This window comes from Centroberyx affinis, unplaced genomic scaffold (genome assembly GCF_046629955.1).
Source record: "Centroberyx affinis isolate AG114_WGS23_722 - 3 ecotype Tasmania unplaced genomic scaffold, CSIRO-AGI_Caff_v1 ptg003336l_1, whole genome shotgun sequence".
NCBI classification, from domain to species: Eukaryota; Metazoa; Chordata; class Actinopteri; order Beryciformes; family Berycidae; genus Centroberyx; species Centroberyx affinis.
Genome location: NW_027281334.1, coordinates 118,714 through 135,484, shown reverse-complemented (window position 1 = coordinate 135,484; position 16,771 = coordinate 118,714). Strand labels below are relative to the sequence as shown.

Genomic DNA, 16,771 nt, shown 5'->3' with positions numbered 1-16,771 from the left:
GGTCTTTGTTTGCCTCGTTCATTATTGCATTTCTTTTGCATTTATTTTCATCTGATTTTGTGTTACATTTGTCCTTTATTTTATTTATTGTCATTTGTTTGTCTTTTTATCTCTTTCCTATGCTTATTTTATCAGTAATTTCAGTTTAATTTTAATGTTTTCTTCCTTGCACGTGGTCCTTGTTGTGAAGCACTTTGTAACTTTGGTCTTGAAAAGTGCTTTATAAATAAAGTTTATCCAGACAGATGGAGCCAGCGCTCTGTTTTGAGTCCAGGAACGCTTCCTGTCTGAGGACCATCTATCCTCTGTCTGTCCGTGTCTCTCTCTACCTGTTCCTGGGCGTCATGGTCGTCTTGACGGTGTGCGGGAACGTTCTGGTCGTCATGTCGGTCGCTCAGTTCAAGCAGCTCCACACTCCCACCAACTACCTCATCCTCTCCCTGGCCGTCACCGACCTGCTGCTGGGGCTGCTGGTCATGGTCCCCAGTATGATCCTATCTGTGGAGACCTGCTGGTATTTTGGAGATGTGTTCTGTAAAGTCTGGAATAGTGCTGATGTCTTGCTGTGCACAGCCTCAATTCTAAATCTGTCTTTCATATCGATTGACCGATATTATGCTGTTTGCCAGCCTCTGCTGTATAGAAGTAAAATAACTGTTAGAGAGAGATATAAAGAACAGCTTTCATCAGAATATTAATGTGACAGGTCTAGGTCAAAGGTCAGGGTACCCCCCCCCCCCCCCCCCCCGCGCCCGCCCGCCCGCCCTCCCTCCCTCCCTCCCGCTATGACATGATGTCATGGGAATCTCCCCCCCCCCCCCCCCCCCCCCTCTTTCCCTCCCTCCTCCCGCTCCTCCTCCCCCCAGGGTTTCGTCTCCCTGCATTTAAGGCCCTCCGTTTCATGAGGGGAAAAGTGTGGCAAAGCGGCAAAATGGCAAAGAGACCTAACATGGCGGGGTTTATCTGCGAAGTACCTGTGACTACGTTCCAAGAATCACCGTTGTGGTTCGCTCCTAAGAAACGTGTCATGTATCTGTGTAGGACCCAGTTGCCTCCTGCAGAACCACTTTGCGGGGAATGGAACCTGGGGTCGGACGGCATCCTGGGGTATGTGTTTAATTACACCGTCAGTGAACTCTGCTTTTATCATCTGCCGGTCGGGGAGTCTTTTGGTCCCGACACGGTAAAAACTACGCTCACATCTAATGACTGGGGTGTGTTGAATCTGGTGGTAACACACTGCCTTAAAGTGAAAGACGCTGTTATAATTTGTGATCTGTGGGACGGAGATGTGGAAGAAAGAACGTTAATGGTGAAGGAGCAGGAGGAAAATAAGGAAAACATTGATCCAAACTCGGCCGGTGACAACGATGAGAAACAGGAGAAGTCCGGCAAACAAAAAACGTTCAGAGCTGTATGGGAGACTAAGAACATACCTACAGGCAAATGGTACTATCGAGCGAGTTGTTGCGTGAATGCAGAAGATGATCCCGTTGGACAATTTGTCATCGAGCGTTTTAATTCTGAATGTGGAGTCTTTCAGACCACGTTATGCGTGCCCGTCAAAGCCTGGTTGATGATGTTTGAAGAATGCGCTGCAAGGATTACGTCTCTCTTCCAGCGCAGCCGGTGTTGGAATGAGCAAGTGCTTGTGAAAAGGAATCTCTCCTTTTCATAGACACACCCCCTGGACCTTTGTATCCCCGCCCCCTGTTATCGTTTATAACAGGGTTCTGTGGGGGTTGACGAACACAGAGAAGAAGAAGAAACAAAACCCATCATGTCACTCCCTCCTACACCACCGTTATCCCCGCAGGCCGTGAGTCCGGACAATACTATTGCTTCATCAGCTGAAAACTCAGAGGCTGAAAACTCAGAGACTGAAAACTCATCAACGTCTTATGATTCTGATTCTGATTCTGACTCTGATTCACTGAGAGATGATCCTGACGGGTTGCTGCCTCGTGTATATGTGGACGCGGTGAAAGCCGCTGTAGTTGTTTTGCTGGGAGCGGTTTTACGCAAATATAGAACCGAGATCTGCCACGAGTGCCATATTAACCATCCGTTTGTAAAAGAACACTCTTGCTTTGCCGACAAGCTACCAGAGGGTTTTTACCTAACCCATTATAGCAAGTTGATAGAAAGACTCTGGACGAAACGTTTTATCCCCTCCATCCTGCAACTGCTGAAATCGCACAACTTCAACGTATCAGAATCCAGAGTCTGCGGCGTTACAGAGACATTTCTTCATGAACTAAAATCGGCGGTCTGTGTAGAAGACCAACTTGCTGAAGTTTACAATTCGCATATCGGAGAAGACAAAAACAAGCTGGAAAAACTGCAAGAAGTTGTCGAGTTTTGGAAAGGACCTGAATACTCTTCAGCATCAAATTCTGATTCACCACCATTATTGAGGCCTACAGGTTTATCCGGCACTCCGACAGCGGACGGATGGCTGTCTGGTCTATTTCCGGACACGGTAAAAGCCTCAGTAGTTAATTTGCTGATACCGGTTTTAAGTAAATATAAAACCGAAATCTGCTACGGTTGTCAAATTAACCACGGGAGTCAAAAACATCACGAATGCCTGAAGGAGTTACCCTTTTTTTTCCCAATCCACTATAGCAGATTGATTAAAAGACTCTGGACGATTCGCTTTATCCCCTCCATCCAGCGAGTGCTCAAATCGCACAACATCATCGCATCAGATCCCAAAGTCCGTGGCGTTACAGAGACATTTCTTCACCAACTGAAAAAGGTGGACTGTGTAGAAGACCGACTTACTGAGATTTACAATTCACATATCAGTGAAGACGAAAACAACCTGAAAATACTGCAAGAAGCTTTCCGGTTTTGGGAAGGACTTTAAAACTCATCTCCTCTGAGAGATGGGTAATCATATTACAAGAGTGTTTGTAGCTGTAGAGGAGTACTTTTTAATTTCAGAGTTACAGGGTCTTATAGTTCGAGTCATTGAAAACAAGGTAAACGATAGGCCTAGCAGAGAGGTTAAAGTAACTAGACTAGAAGAGATTACAGAAATTGTTCGGGCGCAGTCTCAATACACACCATGGGAACTGCTTGTACAAACAACATCACGTTTATGTGAAAATTCAGTATCTGAGAGGTTTTGTAAAATTGTTGAACACATGCTCCTGCATTCCTCAAAAATGAATGTGTTCCATCTAATTACTATTTACGCGTTGTTTATCGACGCTGTGTGTTACTGCTTAAAAAACAAGCAGGCTGTGAACACCATGCATGAATTGCAAATATTGCATAATGTTATTCGCCGTAAATTCGGATCCGCGGTTTTGATTCATGCTTTAAAAGTGATCAAACATACATAACCCGGTGACCACATGTGTTTGATGTGTATGTAATGTTCAATGTGTTTGTAGTGTTCAGTATGTAGTAGTTCAGAATGATTTGTTTCTAGTTGTTTGTATTTTTATGTTTTAATGTTTGATTCTTTTTTGTTTGTTTTTACTCATATCATTCTGTTTGTAATTGATGATTTTTTTTTTTTTTTTTCTACTCGTATTAAAAAGTTTAATTTGTAATGTGTAATGTTTGTAGCGTTTGTAGTTTCTGAATAATTTAATGTTTTTTTCTACTCGTATTAAAAAGTTTAATTTGTAATGTGTAATGTTTGTAGTGTTTGTAGTTTCTGAATGATTTAATGTTTTTTTGTACTCCTATTAAAAAGTTTAAATTGTAGTGTGTAATGTTTGTAGCGTTTGTAGTTTCTGAATGATTTGGTTTTTTTTTTTTTTTTTTTTTTACTCACATCAAAATGTTGTAGCGTGTAATGATTCAATAAAAAATAAAAAAAACTCTGAAAACCGTGAAAACTCTGAAAACACGTCATTTCCAAGAAAGACTTCCTGAAGGAGAGATGGATATGGGGAGAGAAATGAAAAATATGTATTATGATCCTGCCCATCCAGGTAGTTTTGGGGGAGTGGATCGACTCCACAGAGCCGTACAAGATGAAACGGGGGTCAAAGTAAACGTCGACAGGGTGAAAGATTTTCTGTCTGAACAGGACGCTTATACTCTGCATAAGCCCGCCAGGATACATTTTCCCAGAAACAAAGTTTTTGTGCCGCGACCTCTAAATCAGTTTCAGGCTGATCTCTGCGATATGCAGGCCTTGGCCGAGCATAATGACGGGTTTCATTATTTATTAACGGTCATCGATGTATTTTCAAAAAAGGCTTACGCGAGACCCTTAAAGAAAAAAACAGGATCCGAGGTCTCTAAGGCCTTTGCCTCTATTTTAAAAGACAGCGGGACGCCTGAAAAGTTACAAACTGATGCGGGAAAAGAATTTTTTAACAAAAGTTTTGAGGCCTTGATGAAGAAACACAGTATTACACATTTTGCTACAGCCAGCGACCTGAAAGCGTCTGTGGTCGAAAGATTTAATCGTACCTTGAAAACTCGGATGTGGAGATATTTTACGGCTAAAAACACCAGACGCTACCTGGACGTTTTACAGGATTTACTTGAAAGCTACAATAACAGTTATCATAAAAGTATAAAAATGACTCCTAAGCAGGTGACGATGGAGAACACCCCTCAGGTTTTTCAAAACCTGTACGGTAGTGCAGGGAATCCGGCGCTATGGGATAGCACCAAGTTCAAGAAGGGAGATCTGGTAAGAATATCCAAACTGAGAGGAGTGTTTGATAAAAAATATGAACAGAGTTATACGGATGAGTTGTTTACAGTGGTCGAACGCATACCTCGCCTCCCCCCTGTGTACAAACTGAGAGATTACGACGGAGAACCTATCGACGGCACGTTTTACGAAGCAGAGTTACAAAAAGTAAAGGTTGCTAAAGACAAAACGTATCAAGTAGAAGAAATTCTGGGAGAGCGTAAACAAAAAGGTGAAAAGTACGTCTTGGTGCGCTGGAAAAATTGGCCGGAGAAATTCAACAGCTGGGTCAAGGCTCGTGATCTTAAAAATGTATAAAAACAATAGGTAACCCTCTCTGGGTTTCATACTCTTTTAGGCAGCATATCAAACAAGATAACAAAAATAGAGTCAGAGTCATGGATCAAATGTCCGGGGAAGGTTTTTATGTGACTCTACCCTCCAACGCCAGTCTGGATGTTTTTAAAAATAATACAACTTCTAGTTTTCGCGTGGATTTAGCTCAGCATATCGATTTAGAGGGCCCGTGGCAGGTAGCCTTGACGGAAATTTCATACCCCCACACATGGTTTAACATTCCCTCAGAGTCGGCCTACTTTGATTGGAGGCCTAAACCAGTCAAGCCCGGCGCAGAGACCGAGGCCCGTCGTCAAAGGTTTAGAGGAGGTTATTACAACAGCCTGAGTCAACTCAAGGTGGAGCTGGAGACGTTTCTTAGAAAAGTTGGAAGCGACGTTTTTTTAAACTTGAGCGGCATTCAAAAGAGATTTGAATTTCAGGCCGGAGGTCAATGTCATCTACGCTTTTTTCCACCCGTGGCTTACATGTTGGGCATGAAACCGGGAGAATGGTTCATTTTCGATGAACGCATGGCTCCCTACCCGGCGGATATAAAGTCTGGGTTTTATCAACTGTACTGTTATAGCGACGTGGTTCGTCATCAGATGGTTGGAGACGCTTACGCGCCGCTCTTGAGAACGGTTGAAATACGAGGGACGTACGGTGACATAGTCACACAGTGTTTTAACCCAGCCGATTATCTACCCGTGGCAAGGAAACACATTGAAAACATTCATATTGAGATCAAAACGGACCAAAACATTCCCGTAAACTTTACCTACGGGAAGTGTATTGTGAAACTGCATTTTAGACCCGCGAAATCATGATCATGAACGATCCTCATCGCTTTGTCAGCTATTATGAAAATCAAGTCGGGGGAGGTCTCGAGGGTTTTTATGGAGCCCCTGTAATGTACGGGAGAGGAATAGGCTCTATATTTTCAAAATTATTTCGGTTCGTAGCACCCCTGATGAAAAAAGGTTTTTCTCTCGCCAAACCTCATCTTAAAACGGCCGCACGAAACATTGCCTCGGACGTATTTGGCCGAGTCGTTAGTAAAATAACCCGTAATCAAGACCAGGGGTCAGAAGGTCAAGAAGGAGCGGGTGTTATGATGCTGTCTAGAAGAGCGAGGAAGAGACCGCCGGGGCGACGTGTAAAAGGAGGCAAATCAAGAAAAAGAAAATCAGTCGAAAGACGCAGGCCTAAAGGAAAGAGCTCTGACGCAAGATCCAGAGATATATTTTAAAATGGCTCTTTTACATGAAAAATCACCCGAATGCACCATGACGGAGCTGGATTTATTTTCCGCACCCATGACGCAGCTGTCTATAGAAGAAAAACACTACACAGAAGTGATGCCTCTGTCGGCCATTACTGATAGAGGTCCTATTGAATTCTTTATTCCCGGGGACGGTGAAAAATACCTGGATCTCAACGATACTTTGCTACATCTCCGTCTAAAAATTACCAACGCCGACGGCACAAACCTGGCTCAGGACGCCGCTGTGAGCGTCATTAATTACCCTCTGAATACCATTTTTTCACAATGCGACGTAATTCTCGGAGACAGACTGATTTCTCAGGCCAGCGCCACTCATCCGTACAGAGCTATGATAGAGACCCTGCTAAACTTTTCAGAAGATACGCTAAAAAGTCAGTTTAGCGCGGGGTTATTTTACAAAGACACAGCAGGCGCTATGGACTCTGTAGTGATTAATAACGGGCCTAATAAAGGAGCTGTTCAGAGAGGTCGATTCAGCGCAGACTCTAGAGAGTTTCACTTGCTGGGCCCCCTTCACGCCGACATATTTTTCTGCGAGAGGTTACTTTTGAACTCTGTGGATTTGAGAATTAAGCTGACCCGGGGAAGCGACGCCTTCTGCCTCATGGCGGGCGCCAACGCCGATTACCGTTTAAAAATACTCGGGGCTGCCCTGTTTGTCAAGAAAGCCACAGTCTCCCCCGCCGTGCGTTTAGGTCATTCGGCAGCCCTGCTAAAAGGTAACGCTCTGTACCCGTTGTCGCGTATTAATGTGAAAACATACTCCATCCCCCAGAATTCCAGAATATGTAATCAAGAGAATCTATTTCTGGGGACCATGCCCAAGTACCTAGTACTCGGAATGGTTAACCACGAAGCCTTTACGGGGAGAAATGACTTGTCACCTTTTAACTTTATTCATAACGATGTGGAATACATGGCCCTCTGTCAGGACGGCAGACAGGTTCCCGCCAAAGCTTTCCAGCCACAATTTAACAACAACCAGTCGGTCAGAGAGTTTTACAATATGTTTACAGCCACGGGGAGACATCTTAAAGATTTACCTCTCTGTATTAACCGAGAAGATTTTCAACAGGGATACGCCTTATTTGTTTTTAATCTAAACCCCGAAGAAGACAGCAACGCCTTATCACCCGTTTCCAGCGGAAATCTAAGACTGGAAATGAGATTCAGAGTCCCCTTACCTCATACGACCACGCTCATCGTGTACGCCTGTTACGATTCTATTTTGGAGATAAACTCCAAACGACAAGTGATGGTAGATTACTACTAAACCTGACTCCATTATGAATAATCATCAGTTGGAAGGCCTCTTGCGTCATTTACTGGGAGATATATTCTGCGGCGTATGGGCCTCCGATGAATTACCGTTACTGCAGAGGACGTTTAGGCCTCCGGCCTATTTTATAGTAAACACGGACCCCCGTCATCGACCCGGACAGCACTGGCTCGCCCTGACTCTGGAGGAAGACGGAAAGGCTACTTTTTTTGACTCTTTTGGATTTCCCCCTGATTATCCCCATTACCCTAAAAGTATCTTACAATTTATGGATTTCAATTCCATAAATTCAATTTTCTACCACGAGAGAGAGCTTCAACACCCTCTATCAGTGGTTTGCGGGGAACATTGCGTTTATTATTTATGTCACAGGGCCAGCGGCCTGTCCTACGAACGTGTGTTATCTCTGTATCAAAATGATTCGATAAAAAATGATGTCATGGTATCAGATTTTGTGAAAAGATATAGACGATGTGTAAGGAATCAGCGCGCAGGGTCCTTTAACCATGCCTCTTGTTCTTTAAAATTGTTTAACGAGTGTCATTTTTGATTTTAGATTTAGAGTGTCACAATTGAGTGTCACAAAAAAAAAAAAAATGTAGTACTTTACTAAAAATGAAATGTTCTTTATCCTTAAAAATATGTACTTGAAACAATATTGGAAAAATGAATACGCTGACGTTTGTCTTTAAATAAAAATGTTCTTTATTGAAGAAAAAAAGTTGAATTGAATCTTATTTATGAAATTTGTAACCAACGAGGGGAGAGTTCAATATTCCTCTTTTTCTTCTTTCTCTCTCCGACGGCCTCTGAATCTTCTGAGACATCTTGACCGATAGACCAGCGTGGAGAAAGTACAATATTCCTCTTTTCCTTCTTTTTCTCTCCGACGACGGATTCAGAACCGTCTAGGTCCGAATCTTCCGAGAGGTCTTTGAGCTTTAGAATATATTGACGCGCTTGAGTATTAGTCACGGTTGAAAGAGGTATTTTCAGATCAGACAACGCCTTCAGAAACACATCCCAACCTATAGGTTTGGTTTTACGGGCGGATGTTTTATGGGTGGATGTTAAATGTTTCATTAAATCCAACATGTGCGATCCTCTGACGGGGATATCTCTGTAGATAAATTCACCGTCCTTGTTCCATCCGGTCGCTCCTTTTGACTCTAATATTTTGCGCATAATATAGTCCGTATTCTTTTGAAAACGAGGATTAACGTTCCCGAGTACTTCGTTAAAGATATCTCGGTGAGATTCAGTTTCAGTCAGATTCGATTCAGTCTCTTTAGGAAGGCTAAGGGTAATTTCCCTAGTTTCACCTTCCTTTTGTTTTTGGAGATTAAGATATCTTTGTAGGAGCATGTTGTATTTTTTAATTTTCTCATCGGGTAATAATCCTTTTTGATTAAGAATCTCTCTCATTTTCTCATCCAGCTCATTTTCGGCCTTTTGTCTGATATTTTCAGAACTCTTTTGCGTTTCCTGTAGACGGTTTAGATGCTCGGGAGAGATCATATACATTTTCTGCATTTTCTTTTTAGGATCTGTGAATGAGTCCGCTGACGAGTTGACCCACAAACGGTAAAACAGAAGTGAGCAGAGGCATCAAAAATCCCCCTTTTTGAGTCAATAATTTTCGTTTCTTGCTTAGGCCGGTGTTTTTATTTGCCATCAGTCTGATGTGTTTCTTGTGTCGTTTTAGTTTTTTGTATTGACAACCGGTGAGGGGGATGTTTCCTTTCAAAAGATTATGGCTGATTTCGCATAAAGCCTGTATGACGTCGTTCGGGCATCCTTCTATAGTGGATTTGCGTCGGCTCGGAGAGCTGTTGGCCAGCTTTCTCAGCAGCGGGAGGTTTCTTTTCAAACGTACGGACATGTTAATTTTTCTTCTTGGGCAAATACACGCAGGAGGGTTCTCCGGGTAGTAGACCCGTTCTTAGTCTAAAGTGTTCTGGACAGGTTGGAGTCAAGTCTAACAATAAATAACCGTGAGGGGTTTTGGTAGCGTCGTCATAACTTTCCATAAAAAAGGCTTTTTGTCGGGGATATATCTGATGAGCCAAGATGTTCATCTGTAACTTGTCACGAGGATTTTTAAACAAGATGAGATAATTACTGTTTAGGCTGATGGTGCGGCTGTATTTACCTCGGTGAAAAATATTCTGAGTCAAAAACATGACGCTCATATTTCTGTGATGTCTATACTGTGTAAAGATTTTTACAATTTCAGGATGGTCATTCGCTTGAAAAATAACATCGTCCAAAATAACCAGGTGTGATTTTGCAGAGGGAAAAAGTTGTTCATCTTCAAAAGAATCAGGTAGTCCGTGAACAAACGTAATCTTTTTATTCAGTTTTTGTAATTCAGCATACATGGGTTGAAACGATGTATAAATCCATACAATGTTTTCAGGTACTGAATCCATCACATCATCACAGTTTTCCAGTACATTTTTTACAAAAAAAGTTTTTCCACTACCGCTGGGTCCCACAATCAGACAGGAAAAGGGTAACCGTAGCCTATGATCATAATCAGTTTCTTGTATTACACCGAGGTGTGACATCTTTATTTACAAAATTGATCAGGCGTTAATAACCAAAAGTTAATAACCAAAGGGTACAGTTCGACCGTGGGATAAGAGTCGCCTCTTGTCATACACCACTCTAAACTTTTTGTGAACTGAAGAGTTTTTTAGATGAAACCCCTTTTTATAGCGCACAATGTTATGCTGCGGGGCCGTTATCACATCTGTCTGTCTAGAGTTTTCGATGTAACCTTCTACCAACTCTTTAATGCTGTCAAAGTTGACCCGTTCTCTACACTCGTGAGTCTGAGTGATGCCCTTTGCTCGCAGCACTACTTTGTTGTTTCTGGTTTGATAAGCATAACTTTTGGGTCCCGCCGCCACAAATTCCTATATGCTGTCACCTTCTAACTCGTCCGTCAGCTCCCCCAGATAATGACCCAGTTCAAGTTGCGTCTCCCCCGGTTTTGTGACATAGACCAGACTATCGGTATCGTAGTACAGAACCCTGTCTTGGAGCGGTTCCATAAAACTGTACAGCTTGAGACGCCCGTAAGCGGTGGTAAAAGCCGCTATGAAGACGTTATTAGCCTTGTTCGGGGGTGCTACACTGCGTTCACTGTGACACCACTGAAGCAGAGCCGTTTTGTCGTTGAGAAAAGTGAAGTACTTGACCGTGTATGTTTCTGAAAACATGATCTGGAAAAACTCATGAGGCTCTTTGACTAGCTGGGTTTGGGGCAGATTACTTCTCTGTGCAAACTTTCCCCAAAAGCTGTTGAGACAGAGTTTAGACACTTGTCTTTTGGCAGGGTTTGATGCTATTTTAGAAGGGTCTAACCAAATGCCCTGATTTGCGTGATAGTCCCTGATGTATTTTTCTCTGCTTTCTTGATTTTTCAACGCTTCGACGGGGTAGCCTGAAGCTTCCTGCTTTCCCTTGAGAAAAGTGTGAATGTATTCGACAAATATACAACTGCTACGCCTCTGAAAGTCCCACACCTCTGTGATTTTAGCGACCCTATAACCCATCTCTAAGGCCTTGTTAAATTCAGGAGTGACCCAGACCCCCGTCAACGCTCTAGCCTCATCGTTATGTGCACAAGGACCCTCTTGAAAATTCAATTCGGCGCACGTACGACAGAGAGTAAACACTAGTTTACCTTTTCCTGTTTTGTACGGTAACACGGGGAAAAACAATCCTCTCGGAGGGTAGACAACGGCCCTGATTAATCCGAAGTAAGCCTGAGGCTCTTTGAAATCTTTGTAGATTATTTCGGGGTGTCCTAGAGGGTAAGGATACTTACAGTTTACATAGGGGTAGAGGGAAGTCACGTCTACGTACTGTACAGTTTCATCAGAAGCGGCTGTGTACCTGAGCTGTACGGCGCACGTCCGACCTCCGTACAAAGCCTCTCGGGGTGAGAGAGGCTGAGGAGCGTCGTATTGTTTTAGAAAATCCTGCAACCCTCGATCAGATTTTTTCATCTCTGTCCAGACGTGTTCTCTCATCACTACCACTTTTACACCGTGCACGGATTGTAGCGTTTGTAATTTTACCTCGCAGGCCTCGTGCAGATATCCGTAACTACTATGCGTCAGAGGGCTAACGTCATGAGACGGAAAACAGGTGGGACAACCGTGGTAAAAACACCCCAGAAACTCCCAGACCCATTTTTCACCGTTAATTTCAGCGTATCCGTCTACAAAATACTTTCCTAGTTGTTTTTCTCCGAGATTCAGCGCGTGTTGAATAAAAATGTTATCTGTGGACATGACCCACTCTAACCACTGGATGCCGGCGCTTGAATATGTTTTAAATTGTTGTCTGTAGTCGTAGGGTGAGGGTATGGCGATGGTATGAGGTTCTAAGAAATTGGTGACAAAAACTTTCATGCACGCTGAGGCGATGGTGACGCAGCTGAAAGGGTCTACTTTTGTCTCTTTAATATACTCGTTCCTAAATATCAAGCAAGCCTGCTTGAGGATGTCTGTGTCATTTTCGCAGTAAAGTTTAGCTTCCTTCTGAAAATCAAAAATCCCATGAAGAGCCGTAGTATTGTACCAGGCGTCAAATTCCTGTTTTTGTTTTTCAGTCATTTGGTCTACTCCGTAAAGCTCACGAGGGGGGTAGGGGCCCACGTAATTTAAATTGGCCTCTGAGCTGAAGCGGTGAGGGAAAAACCCTTTGACTTTATTGGTAAAGCCTAAGGCCTTTGGCATAGCGGCTAGTGACATGAATAGAAACGACAGCGAGTCTATGTATTTTTGTCTGTAGTCGTTGTCTTTGAAACAAATGACTTTGCTACCTTGCATGATTAAGGTGGGATGTACACCCAACTCGACCATGGCGTTCAGAACGAGATAGCTGTCAAATCCTTTAGAATTATGTGCTATAAACAGCGATTTGGCATATCTGGGATTTCTGAAATGCAGAACAAAGTCTTTGGCACATTGGAGCCCGCTAGAGTACCACTCCTCTCCCTCCAATGTTTTAGTAGTCACAAGAAAAGGGACGTGAACGCCGCTTTCGTCCGGAAACGTTTCAAAGTCATAAAATATCAAGTTCTGGTTATAATCTTCCTCGGGGCGCAGAGGCTGTATATAACACTCGTGCCTCTCGTCGGGGTCAGAGTAAGGCGACCGGCGTTCTCCGCAGATTAAACACCCCGGCGTCGGACACTCGTGCGGTTCGGCGTCCTTAGTCAGAGCCACGTAGTATAGCAGACCGCATTTTTTACATTTTTTGTGCATTTCGCATTCGCTGGCGTATACTAGGGCTTTTGGATGCCATTTAGGCTTTTTGTGCGCTTCCAAACAGAAAAGGGAACGGCACGTCCTGTTGCAATCGTTACACGCAGTAAGTTTCAACTCATGCCGTGTACAATCAGAGTCTAAGCAAACTTTACAGTATTTGTCACAGCTGTGATTCAAAACATTGTTGTATCCCGCGTAACAATGCTCACACACGTAACTAACGCCTAGAAAAGCGCTGAGATTTTTAATGCCGTAGTAGTGATTTAGGAAGAGGAATAAAAACAGTGTAGACCCGTTAGTCGGCTTTTGGAAAGACGTCTGGTATTTAGAGAGCGCTTTTGAATTATCTGTTCTGTAAAACACAACAATTTTACGGTTCAGAATTTGTTCAAATTTACCGATGTCGCTAAAAGTCACAGCCGTCTGTGCGGTCAACCCCGCCTTATGCTGAATTTGAGCGCCGAGTATAGCGGCTCCCCTGTCACAGAGACTGGGACGCAGAAGATGAGCTATATTGATGGCAAAACACAGTTGATTATCGGGGTTTTCTACCACGTACAGAAAGCGAACCTTCTTTTTAAGGATTTCACACTCTAATGTTTTTTCCAACATTCTTCTTTTACCGCCTCCTCGCGGGTTGTGGATTACTTGGACGACTAATTCTAGAGTATCGTCCGTTGCTACGGACTGGTTTGACTGTACTAGTCGATCCAAGAGGTTCTGAAAACCATTTCTATCCATTTCATCGCCGACGGTTAAAATGCGGGATACGCTATTTTGTAACCTTTCACCTCTCAACTCCATCTGGATTACATCACCGCGCCGCGCGTGTGAAAAAGCTCTTTCCGTCATGTTGTTTATTTGAACCGCTACATTATTATAGAACGCAACAAAATCAATCTCGGCATCACCCTCGGAGCGAGGAAAAGTTAGAAGCTCTCTTATTTCTACGTTATTAAATGTAGTGCGTGTTACCACTCTCGGTTCTGTGCGAGGCTCGGGGATAGGCTCTGTATGGGACTCTGTACGAGGCTCTGCGTGCTCAGGCGTTTGTTGTTGTTGTGAGTTGTTTACACCGTTTACTACGTTTACATTTTCACCCCCTCGCTGTAATTCAGAGAGAGCGTTGTTTATTTCACTTAAACAATCTGTTTGAGTTTCTGCGAGGGTTTGTGAATGGTCCGGTGCATTGAGGCTAGCGATAGCGTTGTTGAGGGGTCTAAAAGGGTCTAAAAGATCAGCGTCTACTCCTTCCTGATTTAGTTCACCTATGGCATCTAGTAACGGGGCAGGCAGTTCTTGTAAGGGGTCATTATCGGGGAGAACTCTAAAAGATTCGGATAAAGATTCTGATAAAGCCCTTAACTGTCTAAGGTCTAATTCTGTATTATTGTTTTCACCCATGATCAAATGAACAAAAATGTCACACCTAGGTTTACATCAATTTACGGTTTAGAGGCCAGATACAGTATCTTACTCATATTGCAGACGATGGAGCCCACGCTGTTGAAAACATCATTCACATTACAGCAAACATCGCTCATGGTCAGCAGACACTCTTGCGTAATCGACCTCCTCAAGTTCAAAGACCTTCCTCTTCCCTCTCTGGCTCTTTGTCTTCCGCTTGTCTCTGTGTGCGTGAGAGAGAGAGAGAGAGAGAGAGAGAGAGAGAGAGAGAGGGGAGGAGTTTAGGGAGGGGACGGTGAGAGAGAGAGAGAGAGAGGGGAGGAGTTTAGGGAGGGGACGGTGAGCGAGAGAGAGCGAGAGAGAGAGAGAGCGAGAGAGAGGGAGGAGTTTGGGGAGAGGGGCGGAGAGAGAAAGAGAGTGAGAACAAGTTTTCATTTGAGGATTCAGTCATCACTTTTCCTGGCTAAAGAAACTTACCACTTCTGCGCGATCTTCTAACAAAAGAAGAAGCTCTGGAGCTAGAGCTGGAGCTAGAGCTGGAGCTAGAGCTGGAGCTGGAGGATGACAAATTTTCACCCGGCTGAGCAGCCGGTGGATCGGTTTGCGTTGCTACGGAATTCACCGGCGGCGGCGGCGGGGGTGGTTCTGAAATCTGTGGATCCTCAGCGGCTTTCTGTTCGGGTTGCGAGTTCCAGGGTGTCAGACACGCTTCCAGATCAGCCAGAGGTTCTATCGTGTGATAAAATATATATCGTTAATAGATGAATATACTATTATAATAATAATAACGGGATAATAATAATAAAAATAATATTCACCATAATTGTCTTGAGAAAGTTGAGAGAATCCAGGAAAGTCTGAGATAAAGGAATTTCTGTCTGAAATAAGGAAAATAATATATATATTAATGATAAGAGTACTTTTTGTAAAAATAATAATAAATAAATAAATAATAACCTACCCTCTACGTCCTCAGCAGCATTATGGTTTGTTGTTGATGTCGGGGATCCACCACGTGTTCCAGGAACTGTAAGAAGAAAAACAAAAACTCAATATTTAAAAAATAAAAAAATAAAAAATAAAAAGTAACTTTAACTAAAAGCAATATCTAAATAGGAATGTACCAGCAGCCATGGTTTTGTCTGTCTGTGTCTGTCTTCTTTTTACTAACGGCTCACACAATTTGAATTTATAGGCTAAAGTTCCCGCCAAAAGTTAAGCCTGAGAATAAAAATGAATAATAATCATACCTTTTTCTTTAGTCTTCTTTTGTCTTCTTTAGTCTTCTTTAGCCTTAGTTGTTGTAAATGATGCTTTGTCTTTTATTCATATTGTGTTGTGACTATTCAGCGTACCGAACCCCTGCACCGAACCCCTGCGATGATATCATATAGGTCCGCCGATTTAATATTCGGGGAAAGGAAAGCTTTTCTTTCTTTAGTCTCACCGGGAATAAAGGCTAAATGATAATAGCCTAAAACCTACTAGTCACCACAACATCACTCATCAATCATCCTGACCTTTGACCTAGACCTGTCACATTAATATTCTGATGAAAGCTGTTCTTTATATCTCTCTACTGTTAATGCTGTGTTGATCATGATTCTGGTCAGTTGGAGTGTTTCGGCTGTAGTGGGCTTTGGAATGATCTTCCTCAAGCTCAATATTTTGGGAGTTGAGGACTTCTACTATGATCATGTTGCATGTGAAGGAGGATGTGTTTTGTTTCAGAGTGGAGTATCAAGTACAGTCTCATCAGTTCTCTCCTTTTACATTCCTGGCGTTGTCATGCTCGGCATTTACCTGAAGATTTTCCTGGTGGCACAGAGACAAGTGCGCAGCATCCACAACACAAAAACATCTGATCCGTCCCAAACTAAAGCCACCAAAACACTCGCTATCATCATGGGGGCATTTCTTTCTTTTTGGACTCCTTTTTTTGTGTGTAACGTCATTAATCCCTTCATCAGTTACTCGATTCCACCGGCATTGTTCGAAATACTTTTGTGGGTCAGCTGTTTGAATTCTACTGTGAATCCTTTGGTGTACGCATTCTTTTACAGTTGGTTCAGAAAGGCATTTCAAGTGATCATTTCACGTAAAATCTTTAATTCTGACATTTCAGACATAAAACTGTTCACAGAATAAATCTTAAAAAAACAGAAAAAGGCTTTTGTGAAGCCATGGGTGGTGCCGTGTCCTGTCTAGATCTGGGTTTGGTTGGTGACCCTGACTTCCTCAATCTCTTGTTGTCCTTGCTAAGATACTGATAGAATGGACAACATTACCTTTAAAAAAATACAATTTGGTTCATATTTTACTAGCATTTCCCTGTTTGAAGGTGATGGTACCTGAGTATCACTATTTTGTGCCACTTCCCTCAAAACTGGCTCAACTTCCTCCTGCTAGAGGAAACATGACGTGACAAAAAAGTCAGCTCCCAAATATTATTCATTAATATTTATTATACAAGTGTTGGATGATTTGATTCTGATTGGCTGGAG

The 16,771-nt window shown here is 42.9% G+C and overlaps 1 protein-coding gene across 1 annotated transcript; it reads left to right on the top strand.

The window, feature by feature from the left end:
* Positions 1-245: 245 nt before the first annotated feature.
* LOC139660557 (trace amine-associated receptor 1-like) lies at positions 246-16,415 on the top strand. Its single transcript, XM_071538731.1, has 3 exons — positions 246-656; positions 10,582-10,597; positions 15,865-16,415. The coding sequence occupies exons 1-3, from the start codon at positions 246-248 to the stop codon at positions 16,413-16,415; spliced, it is 978 nt and encodes a 325-aa protein (XP_071394832.1).
* The last annotated feature ends 356 nt before the right edge of the window (positions 16,416-16,771 follow it).